The 18,878-nt window shown below is 56.0% G+C and overlaps 1 protein-coding gene across 1 annotated transcript in view; it reads right to left on the bottom strand.

The window, feature by feature from the left end:
* Nucleotides 1-548: 548 nt before the first annotated feature.
* Nucleotides 549-18,878, bottom strand: part of Col4a1 (collagen type IV alpha 1 chain) — a 111,770-nt gene continuing 93,440 nt past the window's right edge. The window contains exons 38-52 of the mRNA XM_004631169.2: nt 18,506-18,632; nt 18,341-18,421; nt 17,856-17,954; nt 17,011-17,061; nt 15,718-15,903; nt 14,848-14,981; nt 12,701-12,773; nt 11,953-12,024; nt 10,521-10,649; nt 9,611-9,709; nt 8,236-8,448; nt 7,171-7,348; nt 3,791-3,905; nt 2,995-3,167; nt 549-1,882 (exon numbers count right to left, since the gene is read on the bottom strand). Coding sequence (XP_004631226.1) covers nt 1,801-1,882; nt 2,995-3,167; nt 3,791-3,905; nt 7,171-7,348; nt 8,236-8,448; nt 9,611-9,709; nt 10,521-10,649; nt 11,953-12,024; nt 12,701-12,773; nt 14,848-14,981; nt 15,718-15,903; nt 17,011-17,061; nt 17,856-17,954; nt 18,341-18,421; nt 18,506-18,632 — 1,812 coding nt within the window. The 3' untranslated portion in view covers nt 549-1,800. The remainder of the gene's footprint in view (nt 1,883-2,994; nt 3,168-3,790; nt 3,906-7,170; nt 7,349-8,235; nt 8,449-9,610; nt 9,710-10,520; nt 10,650-11,952; nt 12,025-12,700; nt 12,774-14,847; nt 14,982-15,717; nt 15,904-17,010; nt 17,062-17,855; nt 17,955-18,340; nt 18,422-18,505; nt 18,633-18,878) is intronic.

Raw genomic sequence — 18,878 nt, 5'->3', positions numbered from 1 at the left:
CTGACACATGTTCCTACGTGACCTTGTCCTCCTCAGACATCTGTTCATGGCATCCTGTGTCATAGAGGCCCTGTGGCCCATGTTCATGTGACCCTGTGTCATCTGGCCCTGGGGCATACTCGTGCAATTCTACTTACCCCTGCTGCTGCTCTTCCGGGTGAGGCTCCTACAGCCTCCTGGGGGGCTGCTCTGGACACTGAGGTGCACTCATCCCCCCACTTCCGCTGCCCCGAGGAGCCTCAGAGTCTCCCTGTGTCCCTGCTGGCTACAGCCCAGACCCATGTCACCTCCTGTCCGTTGTGTCTGGGCATGCCGAGTCCTCCATGTGCGTGGTGTGGTGACAAATGCCAGGTGGAAGGTGTCATCAGCAACTGGCAGCTGGGCGTGCAGCTGTCCCTGGGGGCTACCCCGCCCTCCCATCAGTGACTCTCAGCTACAAGAGTGCAAAATAAAAATGACCTAAGGGTGTGCAAGGCTTACACATTTATTAGTAGTGTGGTAGCTTTTAAAAGACTTTTGTGGCAATGCTAGCAACAAATTCATAAAACTTAATTTTTATACAAATAGTTTTATTACAAATTTGAATTTTTAAGAAATACACATGTAAAGAAATTACAGGAAAGGCCTTAGTAGTCTTGAAAACGTTTCGGAGACTTTGGTGAAATGTCATTTCAAGCACAGTGGCCCAAATCTGCACTCCTGTGCCCGTGGCTCCCCGCTTCGGAAGCGGCCCGCACGTGCGTGAGCGCAAGTGACGACTCTGGTTTCCAGTGCTCTTCCACGAGGCCGCGAGCGCGGGCGCTACCCCAGGGAAGGCCTGACTGTGGGTGCTTTGGAGGTCAAGTCATTCAGTTTGTGATTAGTGTTTAAAACCCTGAAAGTATTAAATGGAGTCAAAGCTCTCAGCTCAAAGTGCACGTGGCACTGGACAGGGACTCCAGCGCACCAGCCCAGGTTTGCTTCGGGCTACACATTATTTTTGGTTTGGAAGTGAACGAGGACAGCGGATGTTTCACATTTGGTATCGGAGTGTTTAAAAATCTGTGTTAAAGGACAGCACAGTCTTTGCAAGAAGAGAACTAGGTAAGCTTTATTTCAACAGTGGAAGTTACACTAGGATTCAACCTGCCTAATTGCTGACATCTATATAAATTACTAAAATATATATATATTTAATTTCTCACTACGTTTGGACCATCTTTATTCCACAGGAGAGTCGGGGCTTCTGCCAAAGGAGCTGCATAGTACCACACAGAGCGGAGAGACACAGGTCTGTTTGGGAGCTGGGAGGACAGATGGTTTAGGAGCCCGGCCTGGCGCTTGGAGGTTTGCTTTTACAACTCCATGATTCGCACAGACCGAGAGACCAGGATTTGGAAACACTAGACATGCCCTGGAGACAATCAGACAATCAGATCGGGGCGGAAAACTCCTCTGTGACAGTACGAGGCTGAGCACGGGCAGGCGGGCAGGCGGTGGCGCCGTGCCCCTAGCACCTTGGAGCTCCGGCTTCGCACAGCAGTGCTCGGTCGGAGCGGGGTTGGTATTCTATTCATCAGAAGTGCCATCTGATGCCACTATGAAAAGCTTATGCTGTCGTCTTCTCCTTCAGCAAGCATGGGCCAGTGAAGCGGGCGTGTTAGTTACGCACATTCCTATAAGGCACTTTACGGTTCCATAGTGGACAGTGAGGTACACAGGGTATATTTCTAGGGTTCGTTGCTGTTAGAAATAAAGGAGGAGGCGGCGGCGGCGGAGGAGGAGTAGCACCATGTTGTGACGGCAACTGGGGCGGCCTCGCTATGTTCTTCGCATGCACACTTGGCAGCGGCTGACATGGGTGCGAAGCTCTCCGGCCTTCAGGGTGGACGGCGTGGGCTTCCTGCAAGGACAAGGGACTCAGCGCTGGCATCGGCCCTGACCCCCAGCCCCGCCCCCACCTGGGGCCATCGCGCAGCCCCACCGGCCTGCACCACCAGCCTGGCGGCCCTGCCCCCAGGGGGAGGTCAACTTCTGTGTGCTCAGCTAGACTAGGGAGTCCCCAGGCAAGGAGGAGGTGTGGCCTTCTGCACCGGCAAGCACTGCGGGGTGCTGTGCTGTGCTGTGCTGTGCTGTGCAACAGACCCTCGGGAGGACAGGTATGCACACCCCTGACCTGGGGCCAAAGAGCAGAAAGACTGGAGTGCCCAATTTCTCCTGCTCCTAGGCATCGTCCTCACGGGTAGCTGGAAAGGCACCGTCCATACTAAGCTTGTTCCTGCCTCGTTCTGCTCACGGTACACGAGCCAGTACGCGTGCCTCCCCCAAGCCGCGGCGGCGCTTACGCAGCAGCTCTCCACTGCAAACTCTAGCGGCCCCACAGAGTTTCCGTGGATGGATGGGATTTTACCTCATTTTGTTGGAAAGGGTGCTTTATTTCTTTGTACCAGGCTGCTGGTTCAAAAAATAATGATAATAATCCCATTTTCTCCCTACTGGGCCCATAGGCAAGCTGGCATGGCTGAGGCCACATCGTAAGCCCCTCTGGAGCCAAGACCACCACCTGCAGAGTAGATGTCGCGTGTCCACAAGCCACACGCCAGCCAGGAGAGAAGCAGGCCGTGCCTGTGGGCATGGCTGTCCTGATTTGGGAGTGTGCTCCGTGCACAAACCTGAGGCGGCCTCACTGCACTCCTGCCGAATGCAGGGGACAGTCAGGGCCACAGCCGCCCAGGTCATTAGTCCGCTGCCACTCGGCAGGGAGAAGCAGAGAGCATGGAAAGTTGCTTCCGTGGGAAGTTGGGTGGCCTTGTCACATCTTAGGAACCCGCCCACAATATGGAAACTGAGCTCTTTTCTTTCCTGGTTCTTTGGGGAAGGGAAGACAGCATGGGGCCCATCACCCATGGTGGGTTTTCAAAGTCTTCTCGGTCCCATCCAGGAACAGACTCAGGAGTCCCCTTTCAGACACAGCAGCCACCTGTGTGACAGTGGCCAACAGAGAGTGCCACTCACTTGAACATCTCGCTCCTCTCGACCGTGGCCAGCCAGAAGCTGTACGCGTTGGCGTAGTAATTGCAGGTGCCCCGACCGTGGCACTCGATGAAGGGTGCGCTCCTGAATTCCTCCAGGCAGGACCCGGGCGAGGCCAGAGCCTGCCCAGAACCCTCGGCACCGGCGCTGGTGTGCTGTGAACACAGGGCCATGAGCAGGGTCCCCGCCCAGACCATGCTGCCCCCTTTCAAAGTCTGGTGCTCTGCACTCGCGGGCCTCACTGTCCCCAGACACCCTCCGGCCCTGGCGACCTCAGTACTGCACACAGCCAGTGGCTTCCCCTTCCTCTGCCGATAGCAAACCAAGGGCAGTGCTCGTGTGTGCTCCACTGTAGGGAGCTGGCAAACTCGGGATAACACTGATCCACACATCCAGCACTTCTACATAGTTAATATTTTCCAGTGAAATAATAAAGTAAGCTAGGCGAGCCCCTGAAGCAGGTAACATGTTTCCTGCTTTAGCTAGATTTGGGGGCAAGGAACTTCTGGGCTGTAACCTAGGAGCAGCTGGGTTACACGGTGCACAGCAGGTTCTAGGTTCCAAACTGGGAGCATCTACCTCCAGTCACGCCCTGCAGCCAGTGCGCCAGCCCTTTCTGCCTCTATCCTCAGCCTCCAGCATGCAGGCTCATGAGCTGGTACAGTGTGAGTCCCCATGGTGCCATGGGGAGGGCAAGCCCTCATTCTCTTCCCTGAGGGGCCTGGGCCTACAGGGGCATGCCTGGGGCAGCCTCAGGGGCCAGCGGTGGGGGGCTCACCATCACGAAGGAGTAGCCGATCCAGAGGGAGGACCACCCGCTGGGGCACTGCGGGATCTGGATGGTCTGGCTGTGCACGGCCATCACCATGGCAGGCGCCTCGCACACCGCGCACCTGTGAGGGCAGCCAGGTCAGCGTGCGGCACGGGGGCCCTCGGAGCAGTCACCTCACCCCGCTCCCTGACACGCGTCCACACCCTGACCAGCAGCTTCAAGCTGGGCCCAGGAGAGGGAGAAGGGGCGGCCAGGCTCCAGAGCCACCGAGCTAAGGACAGGGCCCTCCCGGTCTTCGGACAATAAGCGTGGGGCTCGTGAGCCAGAGTTAGGCTTAAGAAGAGTGAGGGGTTCCCACTTGTGCTGTGTCCAAGAGCTGAGTCCCACTGCAGGCATGGCGCTGCCTGCCTGCCTGCCTGCCGCCCAAGCTGACCCGCCCAGGACACAGGGTCCCCAGCAGGCCGGAACGTGCTGGGCGCAGATCAGTGGGCCCAGCGAGAGGCACAGCACCTAGGGAACGCCAGCCGTGCAAGGAAGTCACAGGACGAGCACCAGAGACTGCTCTGGGGAATGAGCGTGACCAGGCCAGCAACAGCAGCTGCCAAGGACCCCGCCCACCCTGCCCAGTCCCCACTTCCACCCCAGGATCACACTGTTGTCTCCTCCCTTACTCACACATGAACTAAAAGCTTTGGCTGAGCCCCAGACACTGACTGGACCACGTTAGTCAGCCATCCTCAGCCTCCCTGACAGGTGGAAGGGCCAGGAGACAGCATCCTCCAGTCTGCCCCAAGCTGCCCTGGCATCCTGCCCACCCAGGATGGTGTCTCACAGGTACAGACTGCTGCTGGTCCCTAAATCCCTGGGGTTCATCCCCGAGTTATTTATGAAGAGAGGAAGGTCAAGCTAAGTGCCCAATGCCAGGCCTGCTTCTCTCCAGACCCCTAGTCCTTCCCTCAGGTACCAGTTGCAGCCTCATGGCCACACCCTCTGTGGCCAGGGAAGGCCATGAGAGACTCCGTTGTCAGGACTGGCAGCAGCTGCCGCACCTAGCCTGAAGGACAGACCCCTCAAGGGTTTCTGAGGTTAAGCTCTCCCAACCAAAAAGATCAAGCAGAAGCCTGGGAAGGAGCCTGCACACTGAAGACCCCACTGGGACTCCAAGGTTAAAGGGACCTTGAAAGCCCAAGTCCCCAGGGAATCAGAGACACCGTATGACAGAGGGACCACAGCTGGGGATGGGAGCGGGGGTCTCTGCAACAGACTCAGTGGTTTCACTCCAGGACAGAGAACCTGGAGCACAAAGTCCTGGGACTGTGGACTCAGTCTTATCCGTGCCCAGGGAACCAGGCATCTCATGGAAAGAGACGAGCGGAGCAGGCCGCACCGCTGTTGGCACACCAGGGCCCTGTCTGCCACCCAGTCGAAGCTGGGGCCAGTGTTATCAAGAAAGGAAAGAGGAAGCGAATAAATGAATAATTGTGTTCTACCTGTTGTCCAAGGAAAGCTAAAAGAGAAATCCATAGAAAGTGTTAGTCAGGCCCAGAGCCCACAGTCTGTGTCCTGCCACCCTGGCAGGGTAACCAGCAGCAGTGTCCAGTATGAGGCCCACAGCTGCTCCTTGACAGCGCAAATGCGGGGTTTACTGGACAGGATCGCAGGGATTCTCCTGAGCAGGCGTCTCAGTCTTTAGGGTTCAGGGTCCCTTTTGGCCCAGCCCGTTAGAAGGACCAGCCTGCCGGGCTGGCATCCTACACTGCAGTCCCCAGCGGGGTGCTCATGAAGGGAAGGGGCGCGGTGCAAGGAGGGCTGCCCCCTGCTCCCATGGAGTCCAGGACGCTTCTGGAATTCTCTTCACCCTCGTAAGCTGCTCAGGAGCCAGGCCTGGCACCCGTGCAGGCCCAGCACTCTGGGAGGCTGGGGTTCACAGCTTGTGCCCAACCTGGACGCCTCTGCAATCCAGGAAGACCCCACCTCAAAACAGAAAGGGGGCCGCTACATAAAAGGATAAGTCTGAGTCATCTGTAGGAAAGCGTGTGCAGCTTGAAACCAAAATATTAAGTTAAAAAAATCAGATGCAGGAGCTTAAGATGCACGAGAGACCCAAAGTGTACGTGAAGAGAAAATAAAAGACAGAACGGGAGAGGGGGAAACAGAGATTGTGCGGACGGGAGGGGATGGGGGGGGGGAGGCGTGGAGAGAACGAAGACGAGCCCCATGCGCCGGCTCCCAAGCGGGGCGGGCCCGCCATGCGCTGCGTGCATGCTCCTGAAAGTGGGGACCCCGTAGCGCGTGCGGCTCAGCGCAAAGGCCCGGGGTCCAAACCCAGAGCCCAGCGCGCGTGCGCGAGCTGCCGCTGTCTTTAAAGCGAGCACAGGGTGCCGGGCAGCTCCCTCTTCACACACACTTCCCAGGACAGTGGCTCCTGGTGCCCGCTTTCTGTCCTTTGTTACCATAGTTCATAACAAATAAAATTACAGAGCAGCTTTGGCCAAATGAAAGTGGCCAAATGAAAGTGCCTGACACCCACCAGGACGGCTGCTACTAAAGAACGGGGAATGACAAGCGCTGGTGAGGCCAGGCAGCACCAGAGCCTGGAGCCTGTTGGTGGCGACATCATGGGGCGGCCACCAAGTTATGCACTCTGAGCCGCGAGGGAGTTTCTCAAGAAATGAGAAGCAGAATTCCCAAGAGACTCGGCTCAACCTACAGCCACAGCAGAGAAAGCGGGGGCTCGGGGTGCACACCACGATCCCAGTGGCATCTATCACAAAACCACCACCCAGAGAGACCTCCGAGCCAGAAGAGGTGACTCAAAGAGTGTGGCACACGCATGTTCTGGGGGCTTCACTCGGCCATGACAAAGAGATGGACTCTGCAAACTAGATAAGCCACATGGACACAGAGGACATGAACAAGGGAAACTGGCTGGGGACGAGCACTGGGCCTGCATGACCCACATGCAGGAGATACCATGTGGCACACCTGAGATGTGTGAAGCGAGCGTGGGTGCCAGGCAGCAGGGCTGGAGGCCGTGCATCTCCCACGGGGCTGCACTCAGCATGGGTGGGCCTCCTGCTTCCTGAGTTATGCACTCCGCACGCTTAGGTGAAACACTTATGTGGCCTCCTGTATGGTGCCTGGGATCAAACCCAGGGTGCTCTACCACTGAGCTATGTTCCAAGCCCCTTTTTTAGTTTTGATTTTGATACAGGATCTCACTAAGTTGCTTAGGCAGCAGCTGAATTTGTAGCCCTTGGGCCTCAGCCTCCCAAAGTGCTGGGATTATAAGCGTGCACCACATGGCCAGTTATGTTAGTTACACAGAGATGTCTCACAGTGAAAGATCACATGGGCCAACACGTGACCAGGTGCCTGCTGCTCACCTGCTGATGAAGGGTCGGATGTTCTCCCCAGAGATGGGCGCCATGGACATGGGCATGGGCTCGGGCGTGGACAGCCAGTAGGAGTAGTCATTGCGGGAAGCAAAGTTGCAGACGTTGTTGATGTTGCAGAAGAGGAAGGGCATCGTGCTGAACTTGCGCAGGCAGCTGCCGGCCGTGCCTGTGGAGACAGGGATGCCGGCTTAGGACCTGCCAGTGCCCACGGCGGGTGGATGTCACACACTGCCCGCCCACATTCCTAGGCCATGGTCAAGCTGTGGCCGTGGAAACGGAATGAAGATTCCACCTATCCCACCAGCAGGGGAGCACAGCGCCTGTCCGTGGGCATCCCACCAGAGTTCAGGCAATCAGGCCAGAGGCAGACTGCAAAGAACTACAGACAGTGGTGATCAGAAGGGAGGCCCTTCTAGAACTCACCCCGGAGGGAGGGTGAGCAGGGGCCGCCCCAAGGGTTGGGCCGGCCGCTTTGCTTTGCCTTTTGCCCCCCTTTTCTTGAGTGAAGAGAAATTATCTCGGGCTATATGTAACAGATGTAATAGAGTTAACATGGTATCAAAATTCCCTTCTAAAATATACTTTCCATTATAACACTTTTTAAAAAGTGGGCCATAAAATGGTAGGCCATGCAGGGGACCCAAGATGATGACTCTGTGGATGGTGGCCGATCCCACCTTGGTGACATCAACAGGGACTTGGTGGGGTGTCTGGGCAGACTAAGAACAGATGTGCGGCTGCCTGCTGACCCAACATAGTCAAGAGACGGGGACAGGAGCATGCCACCCTGCTCAATAGACGCGTTGCAAGCTGTCACGCGTGTGCACTCGAACTCAGGCCCACTTGCCAACTGGCAGGAGAGCACAAGTCTGTCTGGCCTATCACAGCGTGAGCTTCTGCTTCCTACAGCTTCCGTGAGCAGGACAATGGCTGCTGAACAAATGAGTCCTTTAACAAGGACAGAGTGGGGGATGGGTAGAGCTCTCCCCTGGGCCACTGTCCCTGCTGTTAGGACGGGCACTGCCCTGCAAGGGGCCCAGGCTGGCGTCTCACCCAGGTCCTGCCCGTGGGCCCGCTCATTGCCCTGCACATAGAGCAGGGAATAGCCGTGGTAGAGGATCTTGGTCCCGGGGGGACACAGTGGGTCTTCTGTTGTCTGGCTATGCCTGGTCACCAGGAAGCCGTGGTCCACAGATGGGGTGCCGGGGGGCCCCATGGATCCAGGCAGCCCGTCAGGCCCTGGGGGGCCCGGAAACCCTCTAGGACCTGCGGAAGAGAAAGCAAATCATGTCCCTCCTTGCTGGTGCTCGGGGAAGCCTGCAAAACTACTGCCTCAAGGAAGCTTTTAGTATTTTGATTTCTGCAAAATGTCTTACCTTTCACACCACAGAAAAGGGCCTGGGAGTGCACGTGCACACGCACGCGCACGCACACACACACACACACACACACACACACACACAGAGGAACCCTCCTCTCTTCCCCCCAGCTTCTGTGCCACCTCAGTGGCTCTATGACCACACCACTCTGTCCCAATGTCACTGGGACGTGGACAGCGATAAATGAAGACATCTCTGAAAACGAGCACCCAAATAGTCACATTCGCTGGCTGTTGCCGCTGTGCTCAAAGATTTATGCACCCCTTGGCTCGGCCCCAAGTAAGCTCGCTGGCCAACGGGGGCATCGGGGGCATGGGGCAAGTGTGAGAGTAAGAGGCCCTGTCCTTGCAGCCCCGAGGAGCTGCCCAGCCAGGCGCTGCCCCCTCAGCCAGGCCGGCTTCACTCCCTGCACCACCGCGGCCTCAGCACATGGCTGTGGGACAACCGCGGGGCTCCATGCTCTCGGGATGGAGTGCATTACAGGTGCGTGGCAGCTTCTGGGCCGGCCACCGTGAGTTTTCATTCTGCTTTCCCTTGTCCGGATGAAGCAAGAGCTTCTGCAGCTGCAGTGCACATCTGGACAGGTAGCCACGCCGGGCCACTGTCGCTGCCACCTTTCAACAGCAGCAGCAGCAGCAGCAGCAGCAGCTTCTGTCTCTACACAGAAATTACACCTCTCTGTGCAATTCTAAGGCCTGTGTGTCTTCCTCCTGTTTCTCCTCCTCCTCGTCCTCCTCCCTCACAGGATGGGCCTGAACCCGGGGCCTTTCACTGAGCTGTATCCTAATCCCTTTTCTTATATTTTATTTAAGACAGGGTCTCAGGTTGTCCAGGCTGGGCTCGAACTTGCCACCCTCCTGCCTCAGCCTCCCAGAGTGCTGTCATGGCAAGCCTATACCACCAGAGTCTGTTTCTGTTAAGACACAGACCTGCTCGGGAGCCTTTCCAGGAACGTCTGTACTCGGCGCGAGTGCCCCATGCCTGGGTATACCACTTGCACTCCAAAGGCACAGAAGAAGCTCCGGAAAGGGGAGACCCCAGTAACCCACCTGGCGGCCCAAAGGGACCCGTTTCTCCTTTCTGGCCAGGGGCGCCATCATAGCCGGGGTTGCCAGGAGGCCCAGGAACACCGGCCGAGCCAGTCACACCTGCAGCATGGGAGAGAGAGCTCGTGGTCCAGGCCCGGAGGCCGAGCCGTCTCCTCCTTGCTTCTATAGTGTCACTTTTACTCAGGATGGGGACGAGCACAAGGCCTCAGCGCATCCACAGCCGCTTCCTGCCGAGCCTGGGGCTCAGCTCCAGCAGCCACTATCACCAACAGGGTAAGCACATGCACGTGCGTGTGTATGCATGTGTGTGAGTGCGTGCACGTGTGTGCATGTCTGTGAGCACCCGCATGTGCACACTGTTGTTTGGCTCAGATGCTGAACGCACGGCAGCAGGACCACACGCCAGTGCCTCAGGTAGACAGGGCTGTGCTGACCCGGGCGGGTGGGCTGCAGTCTGCACATGCAGTTCACATGCGCGGAGCTGCAAGGCGGCCTTCACAGTGCTCACTTTCACTCCTGTACTTTCCACCTTGCTGCCACCCTGACACAGGACAACTCAGCTCAGTCCCGGAAAGACCGTGAGCAGCGTTGCCCAGGGCCTCGGGGACTGCAGGGCAGCCGCGTCTCTGCCCACAGCCGAGCCCTGTGCCCCAGCCTCCTCCTTCTTCCCTGGGCAAGAGCGTGCAGTGTGTGTGGCTATGCTTTTCTGTCTGAATGGAGACACATGTGTCTCGAGCTTGTCTGCATCTTCCTGTGGCTTTTTGGTCCCTTTGTAGCTGCACCTGGTTCTGGTGTACACTAACGAAGTCACACTGAATGTACATGTCTGACGGCAACCCAGGGACTCTGCAGACCTGCAGAAAAAGGCCCTGCCCCACCCCGCCCCATGGCACTGGCCCCAGAGTCTCACCTTGCTGCCCTTTGGGCCCTGGAGGTCCCTGGAGCCCTTTCAGGCCTGGGGGACCCTCGGGACCAGGAAGCCCTGGGTCACCTTTGATGACGTCGTAAGGACCTGGAGGCCCAGGGGGACCTGGCAGACCTGCAGGGATGAGAAGCAGTTGATCAGTTCTGCTGCCCATAGCAGGGCAGCTAGAGCCCAGAGAGGCATCAGGTGGGAGACAGTCCCTTGGCCTCGTGTCTCCAGGAAAATCACAACCATGCAGAGGCCTCAGGCCCTGCAATGCATGCGTTCCGTCAGCACAGCTTTCTCACGTGGCCCCACAGCCTGTACTACTGGGGCTGAAGACACTGGGACTGCAGGGGCAGCTGTCCACTCCCCCGGTGCATCGGCTGCTTATTCTCTTCCCTGAAAGCACTTCTGAGCAGGACTGAGGGCCTTATGGCACCAGTGCCCCTGTGGGCACACCACAGAGCCAAGTCGCCCCAGCCAAAGTCTGACAAGTTATCAGCATGCACACAAAGTCCCGTTAATTGTGCAGAAGCATGCCAAGGCAAACTTGCTTTCTAGTAAAAAGCTGCTTGCATCACTAGAAAGCTCTGTTACTGTGCCTTTCTTTTAAGATAAAAGTTGTTAATGTATGAGTTGTCTTCTCTAAACTAAAACCTCAGTGTTCAAGGGCCAGCCAAATAGCTCAGCAGATTAAAGCACCTGCACGCAGGCGCAGGGGCCACGGGTTTGATCCCCAGGCCTGCTGTGCCGGCCCCGCCCGCATGGTGTTCTGAGATAGCGACTGAGACTGGATGTGGTAGTGCGCGCCTGTAATCCCAGCCCTTGGGAAGCTATAAACAAGTGGATCACTACAAGTCTGATCTACAGTGAGACCCTGAACACCCTGTAGACCCTTCCCTAAAATACAAAAAAGAATAAAGTAGAATAAAATAAAACCTCAGTGTTCAGGCTTAACTGCAGCGCTGGTTCTTCAGGACAAATAAGTGGCTTTGGGGTTGCTGTTTGAGACCTGGATCTCTAAAAGGCCCACCATTGCCATCCTAGGGCACTACAGTCTTCCCAGTAGAAAGAGGAAAGGACAAAGGCTCTGTTCAAGCTGTTTCTTCCAGGCAGCATTTGAAAACCACTCAGGCAGGAGGAGCAGCATGGTCCTCTCCAGGAAGAGTGCAGTCCCCGCCATGGGAGGTGGCTGCCGTGACAGCGGAAGCTGCTGGCTACGTCTAACGCCCACGCAGTTTCGGCCTCATCCCTGCACTCACTGAGCCCCACAGTGGACCAAGCTGTCTTTTGGAACAGTGGTGATCCTAACACACTCCAAAGCCTTTCTAACCAATGGCTAACGATCTTGCAGTCACTTCACACGTGCCAAATCACCCCTCACTGTCCCACGCCGCCAGATCACCAGGGAGGTCCCGAGTTACAAATCTCCTACCTTTAGGGCCAGGGAGACCTTGATCGCCTTGGTCACCTTTCAACCCCTGGATGCCAGGAAGACCTTTCTGACCTGGACAGGAGGAGAATGCTGTGTTTGCGCAGAGCGGCCCAAGCTTTCTGAGTATGTGCGCACACAGGTGTGCACACATACATCCACACGAGCACGTATGCGCACGCACGAGGTGCATTCTGCACACGGCACAGGCCTGCATACACGTGGACACACACACAGGGGTGCATATATTCACACGCGCGCGCACACACACAGTGAGCATTTCTAATCCAGGGAGAAAACAGCAGATGTCTGATGAAACTGTGCTTACTGAACTCCAGAACGCATGTTCTTCCATACAAGTGCACTAGCCACACAACGAGGCACATGTGACGCTGGCCGCAGTCATTTGGCTCACACCTTTCCCCAGAGAGACCAAGGAAGCGGCAGGACAAGCACTTGCTTATTCATCTTTCTATATCTGCCTCGTAAGTCAAACTCACTGTGCCTAGGAGCTGGCTGGCCCCGGCAAGCCTTTCCTACACTAATAAATTAACTAACGGCCCCACTCGTGACTTACTGAGCGCAAATGACTGAGGTGCATGTGATGCACCAATTCTCTGTAAGAAAATCAGCGGGACCACCAGAAAGAGGGGGCCACTGGGCCTTGCCGGACACAGGGTGGCAAGGTCAGGGAGTCCCCAGCTGCACACCCGCGCAGCCGGGCTGCACAGCTCACTGGCAGCTGCCTTACCTTGGAATCCTGGAACTCCAGGCAGCCCCATGTCACCCTTAGAGCCTGTGATTCCTGGAGAGCCGCCGATACCCTAGACAGGCAGAGAGAGCGGGACAGCTCAGAAACCTGCGACAGCACCTTGGGCGACGTGCGCAGCGAAGCTGAGCAAGCCCCCCCAAGTCCTCACAGTTCATTTGGGAAAACACGGAGCCTTCTGGCTCCTTTATGGGTAACAAAAACGACTAAAAGAGAAATTCCAACGCTTTTTCTCCTCGGCTTCCCCTGGGCTTGTCCAGCCACACAGGAACCGGGTGAAAAGCTCGTCACTGCTGTTGCACCACGCAGCATGAGGCCACAGATGCAGTCGATGCCACGGATGCAGCGATGCCACGTACACAGCTGAAACTCTGCAGACACTAGCTGTCCACCAACACGCGCACCCTTTTGGAAAATGTTCCCCTAAACGCTCAAGGTCAGTGACTGGTCTTTAGAGCTGGCTCATGTCTTACCTAAAATCTGATTTTAATTATGGAAAAAAAATTTTAAAAACAGTCAAGGAAGATTTGTTTTATTTTAGTATGTACCATGTTCATGCACTTAAGAATTTTAGTTCATTTTCTATTTCAGCAGAGTTGTTCCTTTCTGTAGGCACGCGTAGCAATGTAAAATGTTGCATTATTTCTTAAATAAATTTGCTCCATTCAACCCCCAGCACCACAAAAAAAGAGATTTGTTTCTTTGACTTACCTTATTTTAAAAAGCATAGTAACCAAAACAGCAATGAGTACATATTTATCAAAACACACATATTTACATATGCGTATATATACACAGACAGACACTGATTGGCTCTAAGAATGGAGAAGATATTTCTGCATTATCGAGGAAGAAAAACAAAGCGTACTTATAATTGACAGCTGTATTTACATCATGGGACAACTGTAATATAGCAATGAAGAGCCTAAAATCCACTCCACGGCACACCCCTGCGACTCAGGGCTCAGCGCAAGGCTGGAAGACGCAGAGAGGCCAGTGTGCTGCTGCGACTCCACGCAGCCTGCTCTCACGGCTCCTCCTAGCGCTGCAGGCTTCCTGGTGCAGAGGCCACAAGGCCTGCTTGTCCTTCAGTGCACAGTGGACTGAGCTGAGAGGCTACACGTCACCCTGCAGAAAGAGCCAGGTGCCTCTAAAGCCACCCTCGTGACTGCCGAGCTACAGGGAGAACCTGTGCTGGCTACAGCTGAACCCACAGCTCCTTCCTCCCTGCAGACCCCACTGGAATGGATGGACAGACGGACAGACAGACTGAGAGAGACAGAGGGAGACAGAGACATAACTCCCCTCATGTGTCCCGGACCTCAGTGAGGCACAGGGCGCAAAGCCTCCCCCACAGAGGTGGTTCAGCTGAGAGCCAAGCTGAGGTCTCCGCTCCACCTAAGAGTGCTGCGGGAGACCACGGCTAGACGACACAGATGTGCAAAGCCACTCCTGGCCACTTACGATGCCCTGAGCTGTGTCCCTGGGCCTGTCTGGGTCACCTGGAAATGTCACTGCTCCCCTGTAGTCTCCAGGATGGCTGTCACCTACTATGAGCCATGGCTGGGCTAACTGTAGGGTGGCTTTTGGATCAAGTTTGTAAATGGCTTATAAAGCTCCCACCAACTCTGACTTGCACTGGTACAGCATTTCCTTCCTACGGATTCTTAAAACTGACTCATTATTTATTACCATAAAGTTTTCTGCTGTCAAGAAAGACACTATCAACTATGAATGTCTATTTTGTATCTGTGTATTCAAAGTGGTTGGGATAGATACATAGTTGCATTCTCTTAATGAATAGAATGATTTGTTCTAATGGTGTTTGTAAATAGGATCACAAGTCAGCATCTTGTACAGCAATTAACCACTAAGAAGAATATATGCAGTGTATTATTTGTTGAAACTGTACTTTCGATTTGATTTGAAACTGTCTCATTGCTATATGTTTATCAATAAAACTTTGAAAAAAAAAAAAAAAAGAAAGACACTATCACTGTCCTTGTATACACAGATAACACAGCATGGGCGTGAGTGTGCATACACACACACACACACACACACACACACCTGATTACTGTGACCAGAAAAGCTCCTTTCCAAGAGAACCCCCCAGACTTGTAACTCACCGGCAGGCCCTGGAATCCTGGGTCTCCCTTGGGCCCCGGAACGCCGGGTGCTCCTGGCCAGCCTGGATTCCCCTTCTCCCCTTTCTGTCCATCCAACCCAGGGAGCCCTGAAGGCCCCATGGGTCCCGGAAGCCCTGACAAGAAAGACGGGAATCACAGTTTATGGCAGGCGGTGCTGTTTGTAGCCACATCGCCAGGCTTGATGCTGTCTGTGAGTACCGGTGCCCAGCTGTCCCTAACCCCAGCACCACTGTGTAGCACGAATCCTCATAAAACCAAGACTGGCCCCAGAACTAGAGGAGGTGGCGCGAGCACCCCGTCCACCCAAGGTCATGGTGCCTAGGCTTATGCGCTCGCCGCCCAAGCAGCCAAGCAAGGTCAAGGCCGGAGCACCCGCCTGTGGTGTTGGGGGACGAACAGCACAGACATCCGTGCAAGTCCTTCTCTACACTGTCTGCTCTCGCGCCTCCCTCATCACAGAGCTTGAGAGGAGACCAGAGAAGCTTTGGACCTAGAGATGAAGCCGCTCCGAGCTCGCACATGAGCTGCGGCTCCCCCAAGAAGGCAAAGACCCCGCTCCATTCCTTTACCAACGTCCTTTAACCACTAAGAAGAATATATGTAGCGTATTATTTGTTGAAACTGTACTTTCGATTTGATTTGAAACTGTCTCATTGCTATATGTTTATCAATAAAACTTTGAAAAAAAAAAAGAAAGACACTATCACTGTCCTTGTATACACAGATAACAGCATTCCTTTACCAACGTCCTTTAACCACTAAGAAGAATATATGTAGTGTATTATTTGTTGAAACTGTACTTTCGATTGATTTGAAACTGTCTGGTGCAGTCTGGTGCAGCGCCCTTACCTGGAAGGCCGGGTTGTCCCTGTGGTCCTCGGTCTCCCTTGGGGCCTTCTACAGCTCGGCCGGGAGCACCAGGTATGCCGGGCTGCCCTTGGGGTCCCGGCGGACCCATGAAGCCTTGTTCGCCTTTGGGCCCAGGGATTCCAGGGCTCCCAGCCAATCCAGGGAAACCCACTTCGCCCTTTGAACCTAGAAAATGAGGACAGTTTGAGGTAATGCCCCTGGCACCTCTCAGAGCAGCTTCCTGGGTGTGGGGAGAAAACAAGCACACGAGGCTGCACGACAGCTCGGCCTGGCTGTAAAGCAGGGCCTGTCTGTCCTCCCTTATGCACCTCAAAAGTATAAAACTCTAGGGCCAGCCAAATAGTTCAGTGGATTAAAGTTCCTGCTGCAGGGGCCAGGAGTTCAATCCCCAGCCTGCCATGCGTGTTGACATGGCAATTGAGACTGGGCATGGTGGCACATGCCTGTAATCCTAGCTCTTGGGAGGCTGTAAACAGGCGGATGACTATGAGTCCAATTACACAGTGAGACCCTGAACACCGGGTAGAACCTTTCCTAAAATACAAAAAAAAAAAAAAAGACAAGGGAGGGCCTTGGAGCCTGAAGGCAAAGCCTCACTGAGATAAAGGTGAAGACAGGCGCCCCCAGCAGGGGGAGGAGGAGAGCTACACCCGGATGGGCGGCTGAACATGATGCAGCGTCCTACCCAAGGAAGGGAGGAGGAGCCTTGCACAGTTCTCCGTGTGAAAGAACTCAGGCTAAGAGCACAGACTGTGTTTGTCTGAGCTTGTAGGAGATGCAAGGAGTCTGCACCCCCGAAAGTGGACGGGCAGCCGCCGGGGCGCATGCAGGCGTGGTAGGCTGCTGATGCAACAGCGGCCTGAGCCTGCATGCACCGACGCAATGCCAACCCCAGCACGCGTTTCTGGGCCGGGGCACGTCTCAGAGCATTTCGAATGGCACACCTGAAGTACGAGGCAGCTTACTGTGTGCCAATAAACACTAATAGTTCCAAAACTTGAAAAAAATGCATGTTCAATCTTAAACGTATTACCTAAAACTTGTCGATAAAAGTGCAAATGGTACTTGGCTGGTGCCAGTTCTCCTGGTCTGTCTGCCCTCCTTCCCCACCCATGAAGGTGAGGGATCCGCAGGCCTCCCCAGGCCCCGGACCGTGTCACCGTTTGCACCTGTCTGGCTGAGAAGGCTGGGGCCAGGGCTGGGCCAGGGCCCAGCTCCCAGGTGGGGGGCTCGGCCTCACGGTGGAGGTGGAGCTTGCTGGGAACTCATTACCTTTCTCTCCTTTGGTCCCTGGGAACCCGGGGAAGCCTCGTCCCGGCAGACCTACAAGGCAGAAAGCACCAGTTCTCACGAGCCTGGCCAGGGTCTGCAGAGGCTGTGCAGGGCAGGGTCGGCTCTGCTCTGAGACACAAGTCCTTTGTGGTCCCACAGAAATCAGCCCCACGTCACATGGGAGCAAGGCTGTGAGACCCCAGCCCTGCCGCTGGCTGGCTTGGCATCACTTAGCACTTGTCTCCGAGCACCTGTCAGAGCCATTCGGCCAGCACTTAGGACTGTCCTGGGCCTGAGCATCGGCTCCCTTCCACTCTGGAGACAAACGCAAGGGCGGGTCATGGGTGAGTCAATCTTGTTAAGGGAGCTGGGACAGCAAAGAGATCGGGGGCTACGGACATGGGGGACACACACGTGAGCACTGGGCTGGAGGGGGTGAGGAGGGCTGGCAGTGTCAGCAAGCCAAGGAGTTTTTACAGAAGGAAGGGACAAGGCCAGCCGAGCCTCAGCGTGCACACAGGAGCCCAGGAGGAGGCCGCCCCGGGCGCTGGAGGCCTGTGCAATCTCGGCTCCCCACTGAGTGCGAGCATCGCTGCGCATGAGGCTATCACCACCACAGTGCCACTCCCGTCACTGATGGAAGCAGGGGTAGGGTCCGACAAAAGTCCCCAGGAAAGCTGTCACACTGGGGAGCGCAGGGTGAGGCAGGAGCTTCGGCTTTGTTTTGTGTTGCTTTGCCACAGCAGGCACGAGGCAGGCAGACAGGGACAAGGTCCAGCCTAGGGACAGGCCACATGGAGCGACAAAGTCCAGCGTTCCCAAGGGCACAGACTGGCTGCACGTACCTGGCTCGCCCTTCTCCCCTGCTGACCCCGGGATGCCATCGCTGCCAGGCTCGCCCTTCTGGCCGGCTGGGCCAGTGAGGCCCGGTGTCCCAGGGAGACCTTGGGGAGAAGGCCGCAGTCACGCACAGAACAGCCAGCTCTCAGGCGTGAGGTCCTTCCACAGCACTGAAGACAGGCTCCTCCCCACTGGTGGTGCCCACATCCCTGAAATCAATCCTGACACCCTCAGAAAAACCCCAACCTTGTGCTTTTAGCAGCACCTCGAGCCCTAGTCCTGCAAGCCAGGGAACAAAAGAAACCAGGCTTGGGGCAGAGTGAGCGTGGAGGGCCAAGTCAGACTCCTAGCCAGTGGCAGGACGATCTCGGCAAGACCCTCCTAGTCCAGCCTCAGTTTGCTCATCTGAAAAACGGACTGCAGGGCCAGCCTGCAGCAGTGGGTTCCAGCGGACGTGCCCTCCCCAGGGAGCCCAGAGAGTCGTCACTACCTGCTTCTCCTTTGACCCCAGGGATGCCGTCCACTCCTGGAAGACCTTTGTCACCCTTCTCCCCAGGCAAGCCCGGACTTCCTAAAGAGAACACCATTCAGAGTGCGGTCAGCATGGATCTTGCCTTCTTCGCCCGCCAAGCAGGAGGAGGCCCTGTGCGCCCACCTGGGTAGCCGACGCTGCCCGGAGACCCCTTGGGGCCCGGGGACCCCGGCACGCCTGGCATTCCGGCACTGCCCTTCTCTCCCTTCTCTCCGGGGCTGCCGGGGAAGCCCGCCAGGCCTTGGTCTCCCTGTGGAAGAATCAGGCGTGTCAGCAGCGCGTCCGTCGCGGGACGTCACACACAAGAGCCTTCGGACCCTGGATGGGCGCAGAGGCGCTGAGCCCTGCACTGAAGAATCTCACTCCCAGAGCAGGGAATTGAGTCTGCTTCTGAAGGAGGCAGAACTGGTGAGCCGCCTGAATGGCTCCTTTTTTCATGACCAGGCCCTCCGCACCCCTTTCCCTCCAGGAATGGCTCTGAGTTCTGGATTCTTTC

The sequence above is a fragment of the Octodon degus genome, unplaced genomic scaffold, assembly GCF_000260255.1.
Source record: "Octodon degus isolate 3935 unplaced genomic scaffold, OctDeg1.0 scaffold00039, whole genome shotgun sequence".
Lineage (NCBI taxonomy): Eukaryota > Metazoa > Chordata > Mammalia > Rodentia > Octodontidae > Octodon > Octodon degus.
The sequence above is the reverse complement of the archived record's forward strand: the minus strand, read 5'-3'. Positions and strand labels throughout refer to the sequence as shown.